This window comes from Globicephala melas, chromosome 4, assembly GCF_963455315.2.
Source record: "Globicephala melas chromosome 4, mGloMel1.2, whole genome shotgun sequence".
NCBI lineage: Eukaryota > Metazoa > Chordata > Mammalia > Artiodactyla > Delphinidae > Globicephala > Globicephala melas.
Window position 1 is genome coordinate 132,095,243 of NC_083317.1, and position 24,276 is coordinate 132,119,518.

The 24,276-nt window shown below is 36.5% G+C and overlaps 1 protein-coding gene across 4 annotated transcripts in view; it reads left to right on the forward strand.

Moving 5' to 3' along the window:
* The window catches only part of NPHP3 (nephrocystin 3), a 50,436-nt gene that overhangs the window by 728 nt on the left and 25,432 nt on the right, over positions 1 to 24,276 (forward strand). For all 4 annotated transcript variants that reach the window (XM_030873472.2, XM_030873468.2, XM_030873469.2 and 1 more), the window contains exons 2-17: positions 1,774 to 1,899; positions 2,475 to 2,625; positions 4,340 to 4,492; positions 5,873 to 6,006; positions 7,415 to 7,575; positions 9,804 to 9,960; positions 12,752 to 12,826; positions 14,147 to 14,320; positions 16,266 to 16,369; positions 17,347 to 17,461; positions 17,718 to 17,861; positions 18,372 to 18,469; positions 19,523 to 19,625; positions 20,048 to 20,130; positions 21,533 to 21,671; positions 24,091 to 24,255. In XM_030873472.2, coding sequence (XP_030729332.1) covers positions 1,774 to 1,899; positions 2,475 to 2,625; positions 4,340 to 4,492; positions 5,873 to 6,006; positions 7,415 to 7,575; positions 9,804 to 9,960; positions 12,752 to 12,826; positions 14,147 to 14,320; positions 16,266 to 16,369; positions 17,347 to 17,461; positions 17,718 to 17,861; positions 18,372 to 18,469; positions 19,523 to 19,625; positions 20,048 to 20,130; positions 21,533 to 21,671; positions 24,091 to 24,255 — 2,082 coding nt within the window. The remainder of the gene's footprint in view (positions 1 to 1,773; positions 1,900 to 2,474; positions 2,626 to 4,339; positions 4,493 to 5,872; positions 6,007 to 7,414; positions 7,576 to 9,803; positions 9,961 to 12,751; positions 12,827 to 14,146; positions 14,321 to 16,265; positions 16,370 to 17,346; positions 17,462 to 17,717; positions 17,862 to 18,371; positions 18,470 to 19,522; positions 19,626 to 20,047; positions 20,131 to 21,532; positions 21,672 to 24,090; positions 24,256 to 24,276) is intronic.

Sequence of the window (24,276 nt, forward strand, 5' to 3'; positions counted from 1 at the left end):
TTGGTGACATCTGTTGAGGAAACTCATCAAACCCTTCCTAGGAGTTTTTAACCACGCCTCGCCCTCCCACCCCTCCACCCCCCCACACAAATTTACATACCTCGGAGGTGGGGCTTCTGTCTCAGTTTCTTTTTTTAAAAAATTTTTTTAAAATTTATTTTTATTTATTCTTTTAAATATATTTTTAAATTTATTTATTCTTGTTTTTTTGGCTGCGTTGGGCTTTTCTTGCTAAGAGCGGGCTTTCTCTAGTCAGAGGCAAGGGTGGGGGCTACTGTTCATCACCGTGCGCAGGCTTCTCACTGCCGTGGCTGCTCTTGTTGTGAAGCACGGGCTCTAGGCACGCGGGCTTCAGTAGTTGTGGCACACGGGCTTCAGTAGTTGTGGCACACGGGCTTAGTTGTTCCGCAGCAGGTGGGATCTTCCTGGACCAGGGCTTGAACCCGTGTCCCCTGCACTGGCAGGTGGATTCTTAACCACTGCACCGCCAGGAAGCCCCTATTTTTGTTTCTTTGTGAAGTTCCATAGCTGTTGGATTTCAGTGATCTTGAAGTGAATTTTTCTGGCAGCCCCTGATTTTCACCACCTTAACTGCTGTGGTTGAAAATGTTCCCTAGGTATAGTCAAATTTCCTTAATCCACTTGATTAAATTACTCTAAAAACAATTATTACATGCCCTTCCTGTAATAGATCTATTTTAACTGATTATTAGGAAAGTTATTTTTTTGTGAGCAAAGGCGTGAGATTTTGTGTCATCAGTTTGGGGCCCCTCTGAGGGTTGTAGTTTGTTTATTTTTCTTTACTATGGAAGAGACTTCTGGACAGCCCAAGTGTTCCTGAGCTCATTACAGGAGGAATAGAATAAATACCTCAGACCTGATTTTTGTAGAAGGAAGAAGCCGTCTTCCTTCTAGACTAGTCCTTCTAGTCAATCCCTCTCCACCCCTACCCCACTCCCATTAGCTGTTGTCTAATTAGCACTGTTATCTGAGAATACATAAGCAGTTTTATCTGTTGTCTTACAGATTTTCCTATTGGGCAGTCTTAATGCACTTGCATATATGAAGTGGACTTATGCATTTCAGATATCTGATTTCATGCATCCAAGCCATTGTCTTGGATTCACTGCATATTGCAAAAGACTGAGGTGGAGGTAGAAAAGAAAGCCAGACCAACCAGGGTAGAGTGCACTAAGTGTTGACAAATGTCACAGTCCCAGGTTATTTCCTGTTACCAATCCTGATTCCTTATGTAACCCTTTTGATTCCTTTCTCACATATCTAGACATTTTTTAAAAACCTTCTGTATTTATTTAATCCATTCAGTCAGACATTTACTGGAAGCCTATCGTGTATCAGGCACTGCTAGTGCTTGGGGCTAGCAAGAGGAGTAAGACATGGAGCCAAGGAGTGCACAGTCTCACAGAAGTAATTATCCTTCAGGTTAAGCCTTACAAGTTGTACTTTTTGTTCTCTTAAAGATGGGAAAGCTGAGGTGTAGTGAAGATTAAGAACTAGTGCAGTATTTCAAAGAAAAAGCATTAATTTCCATTGAAAGCTTAATGTCAAATATCTTCATTTATAGTTCAAGCATATTTGCGTTTTTTTTTTTCCATTATGTGTTTGAATAGAATGGCAATATGCAGTTCTTGATAACTGGTGAAAAAGTAAGTAGATTGTTAAAATTCTAAGATATTTAATATGTATATAAGATAATGTAAAATTTGGGAGGCATGCTATTTTTGTTATAAATAATGAGGTAAATTATTCCAGGCACTTCAGAAAACTTACCAGAAGATACTTCGGGAAAAGGAAAGTGCTTTAGAAGCAAAATATCAAGCAATGGAGAGAGCAGCTACATTTGAACATGACAGAGATAAAGTTAAGAGGCAATTTAAGGTAAATTTCATACATCTTTATCCCCAAAGTGATATGGAATAAAAGCAGTATATTTTAAAAGTTCATATAATACTGCGATGAATAGCCAGAAGTAAATGATGTAGGAGCCATGAAAGTTATAAGAACTAAACTAAAGCACTTTTTACATTTTTGAGTTGGACGAGGTAAACTTAAGGTAGTTTCAAAGAAAAGGTATAAAAGTGAACATTTTAATAGGGATCTGGGGGGGAGCGGGAAAGGAAAGTGTTTCTATTAGGGGAAAGCATTTAGAATGTTTGGGGATGTTTTCTATGGATAAGCATTACTGGCATTAAATGGGAGGGGGACAAATTTGCTAAACATCAGGTAGCACACAAGGCAGCTCCACACTACAGACACACATCCTGCTGGAATTCCAGTGGGTTCCAGTTACAAAACAGTGATGTAGAGGTACTCAGATTATTCATCCTACAAAAGGGGAGATCAAGGACCAAATGAATATTGATTTTGTGAAAGAAAGAATTTTCTCTTAAAAGTTGCTGATACAATTTTTGATTATGGAAAACGGTTTCAAAATTAAAATCCTTCTTTTAAAGATTTTTAGGGAGACCAAGGAAAATGAAATTCAGGATTTATTGAGGGCCAAGCGAGAGTTGGAGAGTAAACTTCAGAGGCTACAGGTTCAGGGGATCCATGTATTTGATCCTGGAGAGTCTGATTCAGATGACAACTGTACAGATGTTACTGGTAAATTTATTTCCTATATATAATATTTTGAGATTTCAATATAGGTATAATGATTATAGAGCCAACTTTGAATCCTTTTACTTATAAGTAATTGCTGTTACAAATAGAGTTGCACTTTCTCTTTCTCAGTTGTTATGACAGCTCTTTTCTATGAAGTCCATGATGTAGAGGCTGAGGTTCCTTCTCTCTCATTGTTCTACCAACCTTAACCCATAGCTTTTCTCTCTCTGGTCTAAGCCCCTCTAAGTCCCAACATCACATCTACAATTTAGCCAGGGGGAGGGAGGGAATACCTTACTTTCCTTGAAAGCACAATCTGAAAGATATACAGATTACTCCTACTCAAACCCCATTGGCCAGAACTCTACCTAGGAAGATGGGAAAGTGTAATCATTAGCGGGAGAGCCATGTATCCACATAAAATTTGGGGTTGTGTCACTAAAGGAAGAAGGGAAGAATGGATGTTGGAGGACAGTAGTCTATGTCACATTATTTTTCCACATAATTGATATATTCTTTACAACTATCAGAATATCTGCATAATATTTCACTGAGTGGTTTCCAATGCAGTTTTGTGAAATACTTTTAAAGTTTTTGTTTTACAATTAAACATAGAAAGTGTTTTTTCTAGAAATAAAGAAAAACTTGGAATCATAGACTGAAAGGGTCCACTGTGTTCCAAGGAAATAATAATGAAGTGTGATTGATTTTGAGAAATATTCTATTTTAAATGTGGTGGAAAAATGCAGTCACTCTACCATTTATTAAAAAAACTATAATTATATTCTTACAAACTGATGTATTTTGGAGTGAAATATGGCAACTAGCATCCTGGGACTTTTATTACTAACTTTTGAGAAAAAAAAGAAGTGATTCTTAATGGCATTAGTCCTCGTGATTATTTCAGTATTGACATATGTTAAAATGTACAGGGTTTCAAAACTATTATATTCTAATTCTCTTAGCAAGTTAATAAAAACGAGTTAATATTTCCTCATAGGTCTTTCTTCCTATTTCGATATAAACATGAAGAAGGAATGCTTGAGGGAATGTCACTCATTATTTGTCACCCACAAATAATAATCTCAGTTTTGCCAGAGATTTAGCCCAAATACCAGTTTACTTATGTTTAGTCAAGGATGCCATGAATTATTATTTATTAAAAAAAAATCAACGTGTTCATAAGTACCTATTGATTCAGACAATTTTTTTTGCTCTGAGAGGTTAAAGAAAATGTGCTCTTTACATCCTTAGCTTACATCCTAATGAATTACCAATATTAATTACTGGTGTGCTAGTAATAGTCTTCCTTTGAAATTCTTTCCTTCACATTTTACACTGATACCTAAATCATATAGTTAGGAATGTTTTTTAGAATTTTTTTGTTGGGGGGTGTTTTTAACTCCTCTCTGTTATTATAATTCTTTTGGTTATTGTATTCCTAATTTCTTTTCATCTTTCTCTTTTTAATCCCCTTTTTAAGTTTGAGGTGATAACCAGAATTATGTTAACCACCACCTTAGAACTTGCCAGAAGTTGGTGGCAAAGTACTTTCAAAATCATTGTTTTGATTTCAAAATCAAACTTTGAATATCTGTTGTATTTATAATATTGTTGTATTTTTTGCATTAGAAATCCATTGAATATATATGATAAGTTTTTGAAATTCCAATATAGTTTGGTTTTCATCAGATGAAATCTCTTGCTTTTACAGCTGCTGGACCCCAGTGCGAGTATTGGACTGGTGGAGCCTTGGGAAGTGAGCCCTCCATAGGGAGTATGATTCAGCTTCAGCAGTCTTTCCGGGGCCCTGAGTTTGCCCTTAGTTCTATAGATATAGAAGGACCCTTTGCTAACGTCAACAGAGGTAACACACGCCATTTGCCAATTACCTTGGTTAATGGTAGTGACTGTTTGTGTACTATAATCTTATGCTGGGAAAACTGCCATCAGCAGAGCATGAGACTTGTGTTCTGGGTGTCTTCCACTGTCAAACCATCATGTACTCGTGCTTGTCACTGACCAGGAATGATGAAGTTACATAATTCACATCAGGATCAGTTGGTGCCTCCCGGCCAGACTGGCCAATAGGTTCTAATAACTGAATTTCTGGTCTGAGTTCTCGGATATTTTAGTTGAGCGGTGAGAGCCTAATGTAGATTAACGGAAAAACAGTAGTGTTTAGTCTTCCCTCTGCATCTTTGATGGTGTTGAAGGTTAGAGAAGTTGTGGAGTAGAGTACAAAACTTCAGTTATATAATATAGTATTCTTATTCATTATCTTTTATATAATTTGGTATCGAAAACAGCTCTTAAGATCTGTTCAGAATTTCAATACCACTTCAGATCTGAAATGTTATAAGTAGCTCCACTCTTTTCTTAAAACTTTGAAATATAGGGACTTCCCTGGTGGCACAGTGGTTGGGAGTCCACCTGCCAATGCAGGGGACACAGGTTTAAGCCCTGGTCCAGGAGGATCCCACCTGCTGTGGAGCAACTAAAGCCAGGGCTGCTGAGCCTGTGCTCTAGAGCCCGTGAGCCACAACTACTGAGCCCACGTGCTACAACTACTGAGGCCCACGCGCCTGGAGCCCGTGCTCCATGACAGAGACAGGCCACTGCAGTGAGAAGCCCATGCACCACAACAAGGAGTGGCCCCTGCTCACCGCGACTAGAGAGAGCCTTGCGTAGTGGCCAAGACCCAATGCAGCCAAAGATAAATAAATGAATAAATAAAATTTTTTAAAAACCTGAAATTATTTATCTATTAGCAAAATGAAAATTATTTTTTTAATTATGCATTTTGAATTAGTCAAATATGTCTTAAAATATTCATTCTCACTAACTATCTTTTGGTTATTTTTTGTACCGTTCTTGAACTTTCTTTTTGACTCAATGTATTTCAAAAATAATAAGTAGATAAAGCTATAGGCCAGCCTGGGAATGTAGGCTCTCCTCAAGTAGCAAACTAATTGAACAGCCCATGTTGCCTAGTTCCCTGACATTTGACTGGAGCCACGGGTACCCCGGCAAAGACCACTGGTGACATTGGTTGCTTTATGCCCCAGGATAGAATTTGAGGTTAGAGAACTGATTGCCTTCTGATACCTTATTCTAGAAACTTTGTCGGTATTACAAGTGAGATCAGATGATGCCTGTTGTTTTCTTTCAGACTTTTGGGGAATCATCTTGTCAAATGTTTTCTAGTAATTATTTTTCGGGAACTTATGAGAAATTTTATTTTCAGATGACTGGGATATTGCTGTAGCTAGTTTATTACAAGTTACCCCCTTGTTTTCACATTCTCTGTGGAGTAACACTGTCAGATGTTACCTCATTTATACAGATGAAACCCAGCCCGAAATGGATCTTTTCCTTAAGGTGAGGGCATTTATAAATTCTGTATTCACTGATTTAAAATAAAGTTAATATTGTGTCCTGGTTATGATACTACTGATTGCCTGAACCAAGTAGTTTACTACCCACTAGATTATGTCTTAAAGAGTAGGAAGCATCTTGAGCTTTTCTTAAGAAAACGTCTTACTCAGTATTATCAGTATATTCAAATTAAGGCCTTAGAACTTTATGCTTTTGAAAACTTCATTACACGTTCTCCACAGTGTTTACGGCCCTTACTGATGGTGCCTGCTATAGTTAATACCTGCCAGCTCTATTCTTGAATCTGTTTCAGATTATGTCAAAATTTAATCCTTGTCATGGTTTTAAATTTTTCAAGGCAGCCATTGGGGTTAATCTAAGGCAGGGGTCAGCAAACTACAGCCTGTGGGCCAAATCTGGCCTGCAGTCTGTCTGTGTATGACCTAGAGCTAAGATTGGTTTTTACAGTTTTAAACGGTTGAAAAAAATCAAAAGAAGAAGAATATTTTGACATGAAAATTATATGAAATTCAAATTTTGGTGTCTATAAATAAAGTTATATTGGAACACAGCCACGTGCAATGTATTGTCTCAGGTTGCTTCTCACTAATGGCAGAATAAATTATGATGGAGACTAAATGGACCACAAAAACCTCTGCCAGAACAGCCAAGTTCTTAAGCTGTTATTAATTTGCCATCTGGCCCTTTACAGAAAAGTTTACCAACTACTGTTCTAACTGAATTTTAAATAAATATGCATGTCACATGCTATACCTCCTATATTAACATCATCCAGATTGTTGATTAATAAGTTCATTTAGCTTTCCTTTTTGATAATACTCAGTTTTGGTAAAAAGACAAAGTATTTTGAAAACCAAAGCTTCTGCTCATTGAGTATAGGCTGTTCCCAAACACATGTTGAGGGAATTACTAACTTATTGCATAATAATAATCATCATACTAAGTGCCTTAATTTGTTATAGACCAACATATTTTTATATCTGTTTGCTTTAGTGTTCTAATATATCACGGCAGACCCTTTTTACTATATAAATCTATGGATTTACATTTTTCACCCTATAACAATAAACAAAAGTCATTTGTAATAATAATAATAAATAACTACCAAAGCAAAATAGTCTAATACTTTACTCCTGTTGTTTTAGGTTTATTATGAGATAAATCATTTTCTGAGCTAGGAAACAGGAAAGTTGCTAAGCTATTACTATTTTTATTTTATAGAGAAACTTGCCTTTTCTCTTAAAGATTTTCTTTACGATGTGATCATATAATTTTTAAAGTTTTAAATCAGAGAATATACAACATAACCTTTTTGATTTTAAGTAGTATGAAGCTGACTAGATCTTTAGTTAAATAAGCTGTGCTTTCTTATGTTTTAATTTGTTTTTAGGACTATTCACCTAAACTTAAAAGAATGTGTGAGACAATGGGATATTTTTTCCATGCTGTGTATTTTCCAATTGATATTGAAAATCAGTACCTCACTGTAAGAAAGTGGGAAATTGAGAAGAGTTCATTAGTTATCTTATTCATTCATTTAACCTTACCAAGGTAAGCTGAAAATTCTATAATTTATTATAGAAGTTAAACTCATAAATAGAAATTGAGATTACCAGATGAACTTGAAAGATAAGTTCTAATTGCATTCTTACAATCAAAAACAATCCATGAAATTCAGTAAATTCTATGACTTTTAATATGTGAATAAAATAAAAAATTAAAAGTTTCACGCTGTTAGGCTTGTTAATAGGTTATAAGATTAACATCATTAATGTAAAGATCATTTTAATCAGACGTCAGCAACCTATGGCCCTCAGGTCAAATCCAGTCAGCCACCTGTTTTTATAAATAAAGTTTTATTGGAGCCCAGGTATGGTCATTCATTTATGTATTGTCTACAGCTGCTTTCACACTACAACAGCAGAGTTGAGTATTTCAGCAGAGACTGTATGGCCCACAAAGCCTGAAATGTTTACTAGCTGACCCTTTACAGAAGAAGGTGGTGACCCCTGATTTCAATAATCAGCATTAACCTTCATTATTTTCTTTCTTCAGATACAGATTGAGAGGCACTTGAACACTTGCATAGGTGTTAAATCATATTTTTAATTCTCTGAGGAGCTAACTACTTAAATCCAGTAAAGTGAGCAGTTTTCTTATAATGTGAAATATAATCACATCAATGAATCTAGTCTGCAAATGAAGCTTTTTTTTTTTGTTACCAGTTAGATATATAGATAGAAGACAAAGTAAGATAGATAGGAGGTTAAATAAGAAGTTAATTTTTCTTTCTATATTTTCTATCTGATTGGATTTAATCCTTCCAAAGCATTTTTCTCTTTTTATTGAGGACCAACTCTGACTTTAACTGTGTTTGGAAGTGTTTGGAGCCCTAAGCTTTATGAGAGTTCCTGCAATATAACCTATCATTGATCCTTAAGACTCTACCCGGAGACCAGGTGGCCAAGGAGCTACGTGGTCAAGGAACCTTTTCCCAAAATAAGTTTAAGGATTCCTTCAACTTGATTTCCTTTAGTTGGAGTCCTTTACCTCCCCTTCCCTCTTTTATTTTCCTGTTTTGTTTTTATATTAAGAATATATCTGGGGCTTCCCTGGTGGTGCAGTGGTTGATGCAGGGGACACAGGTTCGTGCCCCGGTCCGGGAAGATCCCACGTGCTGCGGAGCGGCTAGGCCCGTGAGCCATGGCCGCTGAGCCTGCGTGTCCGGAGCCTGTGCTCTGCAACGGGAGAGGCCACAACAGTGAGAGGCCCGTGTACTGCAAAAAAAAAAAAAAAAAAAAGAATATATCCTGTTTTATTCTTTAATATCTAGGTAGTATTTTATCTTAGGTGATAGTATATCTCACTTGTTGTTTTTCTCTTGTTAATGCTTTAATCCTTAAAACCATGTTGTTTTTTCTTTCTGTTTTCTTCTTTTTGCTTTTTTTCTCTGTTTCGTATTGGGGCTGGTATTTTAGTTTTTTACGCAAATTCTGAATCATATAATGGCTTTCCCCTGTATACACACAGTAATTTGCCTTTCTAGACAAACTTTCATTTAATGCTTTTTAGAAAGGGGAATTGTTTAGTTTTCCTTGTGGTGTAGAAAACACTAGTAGGTTATTTGAAGATTTTTCTGGAATTTAAATAGGAATGGTACAAACTGTAGTTACAGTACATTGAGCATAGTTAGAATTTTTTTTTAACCTTTACCACAGTCAAGATTTTAATAGCTATCTAACCTTCCCCATCTGCCTCTGGATCTTTCTTACAGTGTATCTGGGGTATAAGGATTCAGATCATTTATTGAATGAGTAGAGGCTAAAGGATTAGAGAAGAGAAAAATCTTGAAACCTTGAGGCTGATGATTTTTGTGTTTTAACTTGAAATTATATAATTGTGAATAGAATTAGGTTTTCCATTTATTTGCAAAGTCTCATGAGCATGGACCATTATTTTGAGCAATGTTTAACAGTATTTTTGAGAAGTTTTTTTTTAATTAGATTTTAAAATATTAAAATTATGTATGCTTTAAAATTTAATTTATTGTACCTACTCTCATTGTCTGCTAGTGAATATATTATACTTTAATATTGACACTAAGCTAGAACAGAGCTATAAAAACAACCATTTTTGGAAAGTTTCGCTTATTCTGCAGCGGGGCCTTTTCTGGCCACTTGTCATTGTAGTAAATCCCCCTTCTTGGCACTTAGGTTAATTGACTAACTGTGTGCTGCTACAGTGCAGCATAGCACAAGAAATACTGATTTCCAATCTAGCCTGTTATTGGAAGACTGTGAAGAAGCTTTTCTGAAAAACCCTGAAGGCAAACCACGATTAATTTATCATCGTTTGGAAGATGGGAAAGTCAGTTCTGACTCTGTCCAGCACCTGATTGATCAAGTTTCTAACCTGAACAAGACCAACAAAGCCAAGGTAAAATTCATAGGTTTTTTTAAGAACCTATGCTTGGCAGAGAGAGGCGCTGGCGTGTTTGGGGAGAGGAAGGAAGCCAGCGGGGCTGGAGCAGAACGAGTGAGGGGACATAAGTAGGAGCGGTCATCGGGGCCGATGCTGAAGAACCTTGTTTTTTTTACTTAGAGTGAGGTGGGGAGCCATTGAAGGATTTAACCAAAGAGGAAGAATTGACTGTGTTGAGAATCGACTGTGGTTTGGAGGGAAGGTAGTGGGATAGGGCAGAGGTGGAGAGCTGTTGCCGTCATCCAAATGAGAGATGCTGGTGGCTTAGACCAGGGTGGTGGTAGAGGATGTGATAAAAAGCAGTAGGGGGCTTCCCGGGTGGCACACTGGTTGAGAGTCCGCCTGCTGATGCAGGGGACACGGGTTCGTGCCCCAGTCCGGGAAGATCCCACATGCCACGGAGCGGCTGGGCCCGTGAGCCATGGCCGCTGAGCCTGCGCGTCCGGAACCTGTGCTCCGCAACGGGAGAGGCCACAACAGTGAGAGGCCCGCGTACCGCGAAAAAAATAAAAAATAAAGCAGTAGGATTCTGGATAAATTTTGACAGAGCCAATAGATTTCCTAACAGATTAGTTGTGGACTATGAGAGAAAGAGAGGCATCAACAGCAATATGTGCCTCAAAAGTGTATGATCTGTAGTGGATAAATCAGAATCTCTACTGTGCTTTTTTCCCAAGCACAGAGTCCTTCTATCTATTATTGACCAAGGATTAGTGTAAGGAGGAGCCTTTTCATGGTAACCTTTCCTGAAAGCATTGGGAAAAGCCAAAAACTGATGATGAGTAGAAGGATTTGATCATCCCTAGATGCGTGGTAGGATATATTTTAGAATAGAGATTACAGGCTTTGCATTACTAACTTGGTAAATGTTTAATGTAAATGTTTATAGTAAATGTTTATAGTTAGTGTTAAGAATACAATCAAAAACAACCCTAGGATTTTGACGAAGTTTCTGTTTCTCTATGCCTAGCCAGAAAATAAGATCAAATATGAATACAGGCATTTTTCTTGAGGCCAGCATAACATAGTGAAGAGTCTAAGACAAGAGTACATTTTTATTACAGTTAATCTCCAGAGCCATTTCATTCTTTGTTTGAATTATTTTAGTACCAGCCTAGTTCACTAGGTGCCACGACGAAAGATATTAATCTTTATCTTTTTTCTATTTATTCTATAAATATTGCTTTTAAAAATTAGTATACTAGAGGATGAATTTTTTTATATAGGAGTCAAATAAGATCCCGCTACTATGATTATAAATTTAAATGTAGCAAACTTCTTTGCTTTATTGGCATAAAGATGGATTTTGAAGGTTATGTGTATTGAATGGTACAGAATACATAAGATGAAATTAAAGTAGCTGTTTAACTCACGTGTGTGTGTCAATGTGTTGGCATGCATACGTGTGTATACACATGTGTACGTGTGTATATGTGTATATGTGTGTGTGTTTACAAAAAAAAACATGACCTTTATTCAGGACATCAAGAGAAGGGACACTCAGCAGAGTGATTAAAACAATAAAGGCTGGTGTTGGGCTTTTCCCAGCTTTGGAATGTTCATACCCACAAAGGTGAATTGATTAGCAAGGTATCCACAAGTTCTTACCTGAAGCAGAAGTGTGAGAATTCAGCCATTGGAATTTTCCTGAAAAAAGACCATTCCTTTCACCCTGGGCCAAGCCCCCCAGCCAAGCAGGGGAGGAACTGAGAGTGACAGTTGGGGCGGCGGTGGGGGGATTGCCTTGTCCTCTGTACCAGCTCCCCGACCTGTCCCCCAAGTGAAGGTCGTGGAGCTTCCCTCCGCCTTGGCACGTGGCTCCTCCCCCCACCACTCCTCTGGATCATTCCATAAGTAACCCACAGATTTGTTGAGCACCTACTGTGTGCCAGGCCCCAGCCCACAGGGGAAAGCAGAGGGGGTCCCATTGTCTCCCACAAATGAAAGGTTGGTTCCCTCTGACCACTACAACCTGGGACCCCAACCCTTCCATATTTCCTCAGGTTACCCTGGTTACCCTTCCGAAACAAACAGGCAGAAAGCAAGCACTATTCAGGGAGGGCTTTTATATGAACCTATGTGTTCAGGTTATAGGACAAGAAGAAAAAAATAAAAACTATTTCCCCCAAGGCTGTGAGCTGAAAAGAATCAAGCCAAACTTAGGAACATTTTCCACACTCTCTGCTCCACATGATAAAGTTTATTTCTGTTTGCGTCCAAGTGCTGGCAGGGACAGAGGCTCCATGGCCTCACTATGCACCGTGGGGTCACAGACGCTGCTACCAGGGCCCCAGCACACACCATCCCACCTATCTGGTTCCTTAACAGGTTCCTGCTGTCACATGTCAAAATGGGCAGGTGTGTGCATCATCCAGACCAAAGTGGACTTTCAGTGGTGACACCAGGTTCTGGACAGAGTTTTGGTATCACCAACTCCAGTCACTTTCTCAGATGGACACATAAGCAAAACAGAAAGCATACTTTTTGTTTTATTTGCAACATTGTTCACACTAAATCCGTTGTGTGACCTTAGACGAGTTTTTTAACTTGCCTCAGTTTCCTCTTCTATGAAATGGAGAGAATAACAGTGCCTCCCTCGTAGGGTTGTGAGGGTAAATGAGCTAATATATGCAAAGTACTTAGAACAGTTCCTAACATATAAGCACTCTAAAAGTGTTTACCGCCCCCTCCTCCTCCTGTTAGTCTTGTTTTTTTCTTGTTGTTAAACTTCTTTTTTTCCCCCCAGATCATTGATCACTCAGGAGATCCTGCAGAAGGAGTCTATAAAACCTATATTTACATGGAAAAGATTATTAAACAGGTAAATGTGCATTCCCTGTAAGATTTCTGCTCAAATATCTTAAGAGTGATTTCAATAAAATTGGGTTTTCCAGAGAAAATCCCGTATTTGGTTTTTTTTGAAAACAATACCGGGGTAAAGTGCCCTCTTTTCTGGCAAGAGTCCATCTGGTGGTGGTATTGTGTTATTCCCAGTACCATGTATCTGTATCTCTCAGTTGTCTCACAAACGATTTGATGTTTTAATATCCGTTAAGTATAAAATGGATTACAAAAGTGGTAGGTAAAAAGGAAGTATATGAGGGATAATGTTCACCCTATTCAACAGAGAGTCTCCTTAGATTCTGTGTGCACCTTGAGTTTTTGTATATTAGAAAAATCTGTCTTGAATTTTTCTACCACATTATCCCCCTAGCAATAGAGAGGGGTGAAAACACACCTCTAGGTGTCTGAGATCATGGATCACAGAGGTGTCTCAAACTGAAAGTTTCTATGATGTCTCAGTATTATCTTGAAACTTTATGTGAATTATATATTCTGCTTGATGTTTACCTGTCCTTTTTTACTATTAAAAATCATTTAAAATTATGTATCAGCAAAAATTCTAATAATGATAAGAAAAAGAAAAATAATTCCCTATCTTCAAGTAAAATGGGCACCAGATGTTTAGCTTGTGTTTATCCTTACCTGCTGGCCCCTCCCTCAGGGTACCAGGGACCCTATTTGAGAAGTAAGGGATTAAATTGCTTTTTTAAATTAACTTGTGTTACAAGTATGCAGATTTGTTATCAGAGAAAAAGAGTGAGCCCCAAAATAAGATGAATTGAACAGAGTAAATGGCAGTAAGTGAAAATGGACATATTGACCAACTTTACCATTTGTAGGACAACATATTTTCAGTGATTAATATAAAGACTAGACATCATAGCAGAGATATTTGATATCAAGAAACCCCATCTTAGTAATTAAATGCTTGTAAAAATGTAAAGCAGCATATTTCTTAGACATTAGCACGGTCTTTAAAATTGTTCACCAGCCAGATATAACCAAAGATACTGTGTAACATTTTTCAGAAACCAGATTGCCTCTAACTTTATTTTTAATGAATGAGAGTGGTGTTTGTTTTTATTATTTTAATATTTCTTTACTTCTTTTCTTTATTTCTAAACTATTGCTTATTTTTATAGTTATAAATTGATCCCTGGAGGTACCATACAAAGGCCATAGGTTTGGGCTTGCCCTCCGAGGTAGGTGAGGGCCACGTTAGGCCTGTGTGCTGACAATACTGTACAAGGTCTTCACTTCCTTTGTTTTTTTTTGTGTGCTTGCTCTTGGTGTTCAGGACATCCTGGGCTTTGAAACTACAGACCTGGAAACTAAGGATTTGGGCAGTGAAGATTCTATTCCAGAAGAAGATGATTTTGGTGATGTTCTGTGGGACATACATGATGAACAAGAGCAAATGGAAGCTTTTCAGCAGGCTTCAAATTCAGCCCATGAGTTGGGATTTGAGAAAGTAAGCATTTGGAGTATTGTTCCAACAAAGATCAGTTACTGCTTAAAGGCTGTATCATAATTGTGGTTTCACCTAATTATAGTCAAGGTTGAGGATTGTGTTAGTATCTGCCCTCATGGCTTAATTATCCATGTTGAGACATGTGCTTAGGTTTGTATCATATGAAAGATGTGTGAGATTCAAATATACTTACGAATATCAAACATGTTTAGTTACAGATTAGGATTTATCAACTACATGTTTATTATGCTACCATTTGCAATTCACCAGACCAAGTTTAGGATACCTAGGAAACTTGATAAAAATAGGAAGGCTCTCTATTGTTCCAATTCTTGGAGGAATCAAAATATCAAACATTCAGAAAACAAAGCAGAGTAGTTAATGCAGTAGGCAGGTCAGTCCTTCAGCATCCTTAAACATCTAAGCAAATAAACAAAACTAGAAGTGCACAAAGAATCTGTGTTCAAGTTCAAAAATACTTAATAATATTTTAAAATTAATATAAGAACTAATATCTTGAAGAATATTACAGTAGCTGTCACAGCTGTATTTTTATAGGATTTTTAATGACTTTCATAATTTAGACTGTCAGTGTTTATGTCCTGGTTCCACCATTTCCTCACTATGGATTTTGATCAAGTTACTTAGCTCTAAACTTTGACTTTCTTGTCTGTAAAATGAGGATAATTAATAACACCTATCTCACATGGTTGTTTGGGGTTCTAAATCAGGTCATGCACATAAAGCACTTGGCACGGTACCTGGCATATGGTAAATGTTAAATTGTTGTCATTTTATAAGAGAGGAATTGCTATCACTATTTTATTATATAAATGAAGGACCTAAGGTCCAGATTATAGTTTGCCTAAGAGCATACAGGGTGTAGATTGCAGATGTGAGATTTTAACCTAGGTCTTCTGGCTCCAAATCCTATGCTTTCTTCTATGGCAAGGGGTCTTAATGTGGGAAACATGGGTCTATAAATGGGCTTTAGTTGGGACCACGAACTAAATTGTTAGGATTTACAAGGTCATAAATCAATTAAGCCCTTTTCTTCTTGAGAAGTATCATTTCTATGAGAAATATTTGAATTCCTGGGGAATATGATATGACAAACAGAAAAATTGATAGAAAAACTATACCAAGTAATTATTTGTTGTAGTTGCTGGAAATTTCTGCTACCCTAAAGCTCGCATAAACTACTTATTACACATTCTTTTGATTCCTCATCAGCTATCATTTAGACCACTGGTACACTTAATAAACATCCTAACCCCCAAGATGACTTTGGAAACTCCTTTATAACGACTGAGATATTTCAGTTTTCTGAGCATGTCCTTTTCAGCTCTGAACGAGGTTTTCCTATCTGGGGAAAGCCTAGGAAATAGGAGTTCTCAGACTTTGCATGGAACACATGCAGTTTCAGAAAGATCTCAGGTGTCCTAGCTTGGTTCTCAGTAGCATGTTGGGAGACTCCAAGGCCCCAGACAAGACCCTCTCTTGTTTCTCTGGAAACTGAGACAGGACAGGTGTTCTTCTGGACAGGTGTTCTTCTGACCAGGAGATGTAGGATGCCTGCTGGTGCCCTCAAGGCCACCTGTGGTACTTTCCATGGTTCAGGAACTTGGGGTAATGCAGTAGTCTCTCTGCAGCATTCTGCAGGACATCTGAATGGTGCAAAGCCCCATGGGGATCTGAAAGGTTGCCCCTCATCCATTAATACTATGGTAGGAGAAATTGGGGCCCATTCTTAGTTTTACTACTTTGGACATATTTAACCAGCCATAAAAATAAGCAGTTATGAGGGTGCTATTGATTAAAAGTAGATTTCATTTTTTCATGCAGCTTTTCTCCACTGATTTCAGAGGATAATCAGAAATTGACTCTATTTAGTGTTCTAAGAGGCATGTTCTTTTTCACAATTTAAATTCATTTTTATTTCTAGTATTACGAGCGCCTTAATGATCTAGTGGCAGCACCAGCACCAATTCCACCCCTTCTTGTATCTGGAGGACCAGGCTCTGGAAAGTCCCTTCTTTTATCAAAGTGGTATGATTCAGTGCAATTAAATTGTTATCGTTGTCATCATTTGAATTACTGAGCTCGTTCAACAAAATGAATTATTGGATGTCTACCTTGCTACAGGGCCTGTACTGAACATTAAAAAAGCAAAAAGAGTAATATAACAGACTCATGCCCTGAGATATATACAATTTGAAAGTTAGAGAGAAGATACAGAATGAGAAAGGAATAGGAAATGTGAGCATTTGTGATTGTGTACATAAATTATGTAGGTCAGAGCTAAGGGAGTGGTCACTGTGGCATGGAGTTAGGTGAATTATAGAGGGCATGTGCCTTTATTTTCAATTACTGGCTTCATCGTAAAAGTTTCATTGGGATTTTAAATATTTGAAACAAGACAAAGACTGACTATTTAGAGTGGAATAAATCATAAAGAATATCAAAATAAAGGATAATCTTTACTATGAATGCAAACTAGTTCTTCAAATTATGGACTAAGGTTCATATAAGCTAATAAACTCTTAGTTTTATTTTAGTTCATCATATTATTGAAAAACAAGTGGTAAGACCATTTCCTTTCACTTATAGTTATTATTTACATTGAGGAGTTGGTGTATGTTGTTTCCTTTTTATTGCCCTGTTATTCAGAGTTATGTTTGGAAATACTATTTTTGTACTTAACAAAGAAACTTCCTTTTTCCTTTAATAACATACTTGTAATTAAAGGTTAATGCTCATTTTACTAATACTTTAACCTCAAATGTATAGTGTTTTGGTTTACGTTAGTAACACCAATTTGTAATTAAAATGAAGCTATAATTTTTAATGGTTTATTTAAAAGAATCTAAAAGTGGTGTAAAAATGGAAATTTCCCGTATTAATTCAAAATTGACTGACCATGTAATTACTAACAGGTAGCATTTGATGCTTAATGTATTGTGAATTCTTTTTTTGTTGACCGTAAAGGAGCTTCATCAGTCTTATAAAAGGTCTTTTTCTTTCAGGATTCAGTTACAACAGAAGAATTCCCCTAACACACTAATTCTTTCTCATTTTGTGGGGAGGCCCATGTCAACCAGCTCAGAGTCTTCCTTGATTATTAAACGACTGACTCTAAAGGTAGAAAAATACACCATCTTTTGGAGTTATCAGAAATTTTATTTAGATTCAGAAGTTGTCAGGCCTGAGTACCTGATGATAAACCAATTTTCAGTATTACACATTTGTTTTGGTTTTGCATAAGGTTAAAAATTATACTCAATGCAGCTGGGTCCTTTTGGTGACAATTTTGGTTTAAAATGCAGAGACAGAAATACTTCTCACCAGTTGTGATACAGTGTAGCTACTTTAATTTGCATGTGTTCTCACCTTGTAGTTGATGCAGCATTCTTGGTCAGTATCTGCTCTGACATTGGATCCTGCTAAGCTTCTGGAAGAATTTCCACATTGGCTGGAAAAACTCTCTGCCCGTCATCAAGGCAGCATCATCATCATTATTGATTCTATAGATCAAATTCAGGTATGTTTTCACTTTTTAACCTATTGATACACTCAGAAAGAGACAAAAATATTTGTAGTGACTATAGCAAACATTTAAATCATATATTTGTGAGAAGAAAATGTTGATGTTGTTTCTTTTATTTCTGCTTAATTTCTAGAGAGGAAGCATGTAGATAAAATATATATATATATATATATATATATATATATATATATATACATGCCAGTAGTTGCTAGTATCTTATTGGGAAGGACAAACTGTATTTTCACAATTAGCAAATATTGTTCATTTTGACATGGTTTTAGGGCCTTGACATTTCCTTACATGCCCAGAATTCAGATCAGTGATAGTAGTGTTTTGCCACTTGTTCTTCTAATATTCTGAGATAAATCATCCAAAAAATAAGATTTTATCCTTAATAATAATGAGAAATTTAATGAGAATTTCAGTTTACTTGGGGATCTGTTATTGGGTTGCTTTTGAAATATTTTGAATTAATAGATGGAATTTTGTTTTTATATTTTTAAGCAAGTTGAAAAACACATGAAATGGCTGATAGATCCACTGCCAGTGAATGTAAGAGTAATTGTTTCTGTGAATGTGGAAACATGCCCTCCAGCATGGAGGTAAGTGCTAAATTTAATTCTTTCAGATTACATGAACTTTTTAAAGTATAAACAAAGAAAGGTTTTTGATATGTGTATTTCTCATATTTTTCATGTGATGTCAGTGAGGATGGGGAGAAGTGGACAAATTCAAGAAAAGGATGCAATCTATAGGATTTGGTGGGAGGTTAAATCAGAGATGTGAGAAAGAAAGCTAGGATAGCTCCCAGGTTTCTGGCTTGAGAAATTAAGTAAACTATGGTTCCATGAACTGAGATGGGAAACACAAAGGATGGGCAGGTTTGTGGAGCAAAGGTCATGACTTTTGTCTTTGGACATGGTTTGTTTGAGTTGCCGATTGTAGCTCCAATTGGTGATGTATAGTAGGCAGTTAAATTTATGGGTGAGGAAAACGGGGAAGGCCGGGCTAGGAAAAATAGACCAGAGACCTGTGGTCCTGAAATGTAAGCTCACCTTAACAGTCCTCAAAAAGGGATGCAGTGGTTGAGTTCTGTAAGGCAGTGTTTCTTGACCTATTTTTGCCTCTCCACCCTAGGAGCCCGTTAGTGATTTTCTTCCTAATCACCTACCAAGAAGTGTTAATACCATACATATATCATATATCAATTCATGAATATAAATAAATATGTGTGTATATTTCTGCTTTATGCATAAAGAGAGTAAGATTTCCCCTCCCCAACAAACAATTTTCACCACGCCATTGAGAATGGATGTTGTAGGGTGTAAATTCTAATTGGATTACAAGTAATCTGTGGACGAAGACTGTCTGACACTATTCCTCACAGACACTAATACCTGTGTTGTTTTACTGATGGTATAGAACTGGAAATGTTATACACTTCGTGTATAAGCTATTTATAACAGTGTTTGTTGTGATTAATTGCTAAAAAATGAAATACTATTAATATGATTAACAGAGATTAATTTTGTTTATTTTATGAAGGCAGTATAAAAATTTAATTCTTGTAATGGACTTTGATTAGTCTTGTGGGTAGATTACAGCTTTGTTGTATATTAAAAGAGAATTTCATTTTTCTTTTCTTTAAATAAAAGGTTGTGGCCTACACTTCATCTTGACCCTTTAAATCCTAAAGATGCAAAATCTATTATAATCGCAGAATGCCACTCTGTAGACATTAAACTGAGTAAAGAGCAGGTAAGTATTTTTAATTTTGCTGCTTTCTTTTACTCTCTATAGCTTTCCTTATAAAAACACCTTATATGAGACTTAAAATTCAATTTAGTACTCTATATGGTTCTAAGGAAAATTGGAACTTAGTAATAATTACTTTCTTAAATGCATTTACTCTTAAACTAATAACAGATATAGAAGAAGCAATAAAAAAAACTTTGGTCTTAAAGTTTACTATATTATATTAAGCAGTATTTTAAAAGCAAAAAAGCATTTGCATGTTGATGGCATCTGTGGTCCAGTACCACACGGCAGTGATGCCGCTGATAAGGTGGCAGGAACCGTGTTATTTCTGCAGGGATATTTGTTGATGGCTTGGTTGTAAAGACCGCTTAATTCCAGGGTGGTTTTGTATTTCTGTTTTGTTTTTTGGTAAACTGGTGCAGGAGAAGAAGCTAGAACGACACTGTCGTTCTGCTACAACCTGCAATGCCCTTTATGTCACTCTTTTCGGCAAAATGATTGCGTGGTAAGTGGTGGTTATTTTATGTCATCTTCAGCATGTTTGTGTTTGCTGCAGAACGCTTCTTCACCGTGTGAAACTGAAAACTGATCATTATGACAATCTCTTGGGCCACTAAGATTCTGTGTATTCTAACAGTGATACTAACAACCATGAGAATGTGACTTATGACTGAAGATTGCTGCTAGTCCTTGAATATCAGACCTTGTTGGATATATCTGTCTGGTTTTCATCACAATAACCTTCTCCTGACTGGAGGTTGCAAAAGAAGGCCATCTTTGGCCTCAATTTGGGGCCTACCCAGGAGTGCTCATTGTCGCCTCCTTGAGGCCCGTAGCTTTGAGAAAGTGAGGAGACAACTAAGGCATAAAAATGTTATTTCAGGTGTCTTTCACTATCAGTAGGTAGGTATGTAGGTAGGAATTTTTAATTGTCTCTGTTCCCACGTCCTTACAATTGGTCTTCTATTTTAGAAATCCATTCATAATTTGCCTTTAGATAAGCAGTAGAGAGTTTTACTACTTTTACTTCTTCTTCAGTACAGCCTCACCTACTCTGTCTGTTCGCAACCAGAGGTAAAAAGATCAACACTTGTTTTGGTGTTCATCACAGTAGGTTGTAATCCTAGCACAACTCATATTCTAGACACTAAATCTAGTACTCTTGTCTCTTAATTCCACATTCTCACCTGAAGCACCAAATTTGAAACGAAAAAAATCTTCTGAAACTTTGAATTGTCCATGATATTTGATATTTTCGCTGTCCCCAGAGTTGTGGCGGTACATCTGTGAACATCAGTGGCTTGCATAAGTACAGTTCAAGAGTCATGCATTTCCTAATAGTTATTGAAATTATCTCTTTTAAGAGGGACTATGGAACCATTTTTTTGTTTTTTCCCTCTTCTTTGCATATCTTTGTATTTAAAAAGGAAACTACTGGTAAATATTGTGTAATATTTTAAAACAAACCCCATTTACTGATTTTCTTTAGCCTGATGTTTTCCAAATTCTGGTTCTATTTTTTTTAATTTAATTTGCATGGCTAACTAATAATACTTATTTATAATTATTTTCCTGCTTCCTGTATGTAGGCAGCATGCCTCTAGGTGATAAGAACCATGTCTTACTCATTTTTATGTTCCATAATGTATAGTAATTACTTGATACATAGTTAAGTCCCAGCATATGTTTATTGAATTGAATTAAATGGTAATACACTAAAATAACTGTGATGACTCTAGCAGCCCCATAAAACTAATGTTTTCCTGTGTCATGTTTTACTGAATTCCTGTTATCAGTTAAACAGTACAAAACATAGAGTTAAAATAGAGCACTGTTTTTATTTACCCCAAGTTTTTCACAGATGTTGGCAGACTGTAAGAAATTAAATCTGTTCTCAATTCCAACAGTGCTGGGAGAGCAGGCAATTTAGATAAAATCCTTCTTCAGTGTTTCCAGTGTCAAGATACTGTTTCATTATATAGACTTGTTCTTCGATCTATCCAGGAGTCCATGACAAATGATACGGATAAAGAGCTAATGAAACAGGTAAAGTGTAATAAACTTATAAAGTGAAGATTATTTTGCCTTGTTTGTATTTGTGTGTGAATTGAAGTAAACAGTAAATCCGTGTAATGCTAAATATGTTTCGAGCATATACTATACCCACTACCATAGTGTGCTGTGGCCAGAAGTGATATCTCGGGGAATTTGAATTTTCCTGATTATCATGGAGAGTTTTCATCTTTTCATGCTTCTTGGTTATTCTTGTTTCCTCTTAGGTGAATTGCTTGTTCAAGTCCTTTACCCATTTTTTAACGGAGTTGACTTTTTCTTGTTGATCTGTTAGGAGTTTTTAAATGTTCTACATATTGAATACAAATCCTTTGTTATAGAGTTTGCAACTCAGTGTCTTTTTCCTGTTCTTGTCTTTTAACTTTATGGCGTCATTATACAAAGTTTTATTTTAATGAAGTCAGATTTATCAACAGTTTCTTTCATGGCTTATGCCTGTTGTATCTTATTTTTTTTAATCCTTTGCTATCATAAAAGTATTCTTATATTTTTTTCCCTTCAAAATATTTTATAATTTTGTTCTTCATGTGTGAGTCCTTAACTCATATGATATATTTTTATTTATTGTGTGAGGAAGGAATCTACTTCTTTTTTTTTTTTTTTTTTTTAGCTACATGACTTGCAGGATCTTAATTCCCTGACCAGGGATTGAACCTGGGCCACGGCAGGGAATTCCCAGGAAGCTACTTCTCAGTCTTTTAAAATACAGCTAGTTAATTGTTCATTGTACTTAATACATCTTTTCTACTGATTTGGAATGCCATCTGTCAAATATCAAGCTCACATATAAACAAGAGTCTGTTTCTAGGCTCTTCTGTTCCAATTTACTATTCCTTGTCAATACCACTGTCTTAACTATTAGAACTTTAAAGTAAGCTTTGATATTTGGTTAGGCAAACCCCCTCTTAATATTTTCCATAGTTGTCTTGGCTAATTTCCCACATGTATTTTTAGAATTGGCTCAGCAAGTGCCATGGAAACTCAATATGCAATTTTTTTTTTTACATCTTTATTGGAGTATAATTGCTTTACAATGGTGTGCTAGTTTCTGCTTTATAACAAAGTGAATCAGTTATACATATACATATGTTCCCATATCTCTTCCCTCTTACGTCTCCCTCCCTCCCACCCTCCCTATCCCATCCCTCTAGGTGGTCACAAAGCACCAAGCTGATCTCCCTGTGCTATACAGCTGCTTCCCACTAGCTATCTGTTTTACGTTTGGTAGTGTATATATGTCCAGGCCACTTTCTCGCTTTGTCACAGCTTACCCTTCCCCCTCCCCATATCGTCAAGTCCATTCTCTAGTAGGTCTGTGTCTTTATTCCTGTCAATATGCAATTTTAATTGTAGTTGGGTTGGATTTAGAGGCTAAGTTGGAGGAAATTATCATATAAGTCTTCTCCTTCATGGAAAGCTAAATAGCTCTCCATTTATTTAGTCATCTTCTTGAATGATGATTATCAATAACATTTTATCTTCTTCCCCATAAAAGTCTTAAACATCTTCTGTTAAAATTTGTTTCTAAGGACTTTATAGTTAAAATAACATTTTAAAATTGTTTGTTTCTGGTTATTCAATTTAATTTTTGGAAATTTACTAGCAACCTTGCAGAACTCTTATAGTTTTAACCTGGATCCATTTTTATGTCTATTTCTCAGGTTGGGGGTTCCCCTGGGTTTGACTTTTCATTCTGCCTCTAAGCCCACAGTCTTCTGTCTGTTCGCTGTTTCCCTCAGGCACTCCATCACTAAGGGGACAGCCTTTGAAAGGTCCCTGTGTTGGCAAGCATTCTATCATAGTTCCAGCTCCTTGCTTCACAGAGCTTAAAGGCTCCCCGTCCATCCTGACGGTGGGTGTGAAAACCCAAGCTAAGTTAAGAGACTGTTGCTTATCCTCTCTCCTCACTTCACCCAGGGACAGCAGCTCCAGCACTTAGCCCTCTAATTTTCAGTTTCCTATTTATTTGGGATACTTGGGGGATTTCCCTTTCTTTTCTGCAGGTTCAGTTGTGCTTTTGGAAATGTTTTGTTACATGTTATCTGACATTAACAGGCATTTGTAGTAGGAGGACTGTTTTCTTCCACCATCTTCCCAGAATCAGAACTCTGTCATTAGTTTTAATAATACATTTCCTGCAGTTTTAATTTTCACTAAACTTTTTCTATATGTGTGTTATCTTTGGTGTGCTAGACTTTATATGTACACTATCTTATTAGTGCCTTTTGGAAAGTGTGTTTTATTTTAAGAAATCTGTTTCTTAGTTTATTAAATCACTTGAATGATAAATTCAAATAAGTTAAAAAGTTTAAAAGAATTGTGGAAATTTTAATGGCTGTTAGTTACTAATAGAAGTGCTTTATAATCATTGTTAATTCTTTTTTCTCCCTAGATTCTCTGCCTTGTAAATGTTAGTCACAATGGTGTGAGTGAATCAGAATTGATGGAATTCTATCCTGAGCTATCCTGGGCTGTCTTGACCTCCCTTATTCACAGTTTACACAAAATGTGTTTGTTGACTTATGGTTGTGGTTTGCTCAAGTTTCAACATCTACAGGTAAATGTTATCTTAATAAGG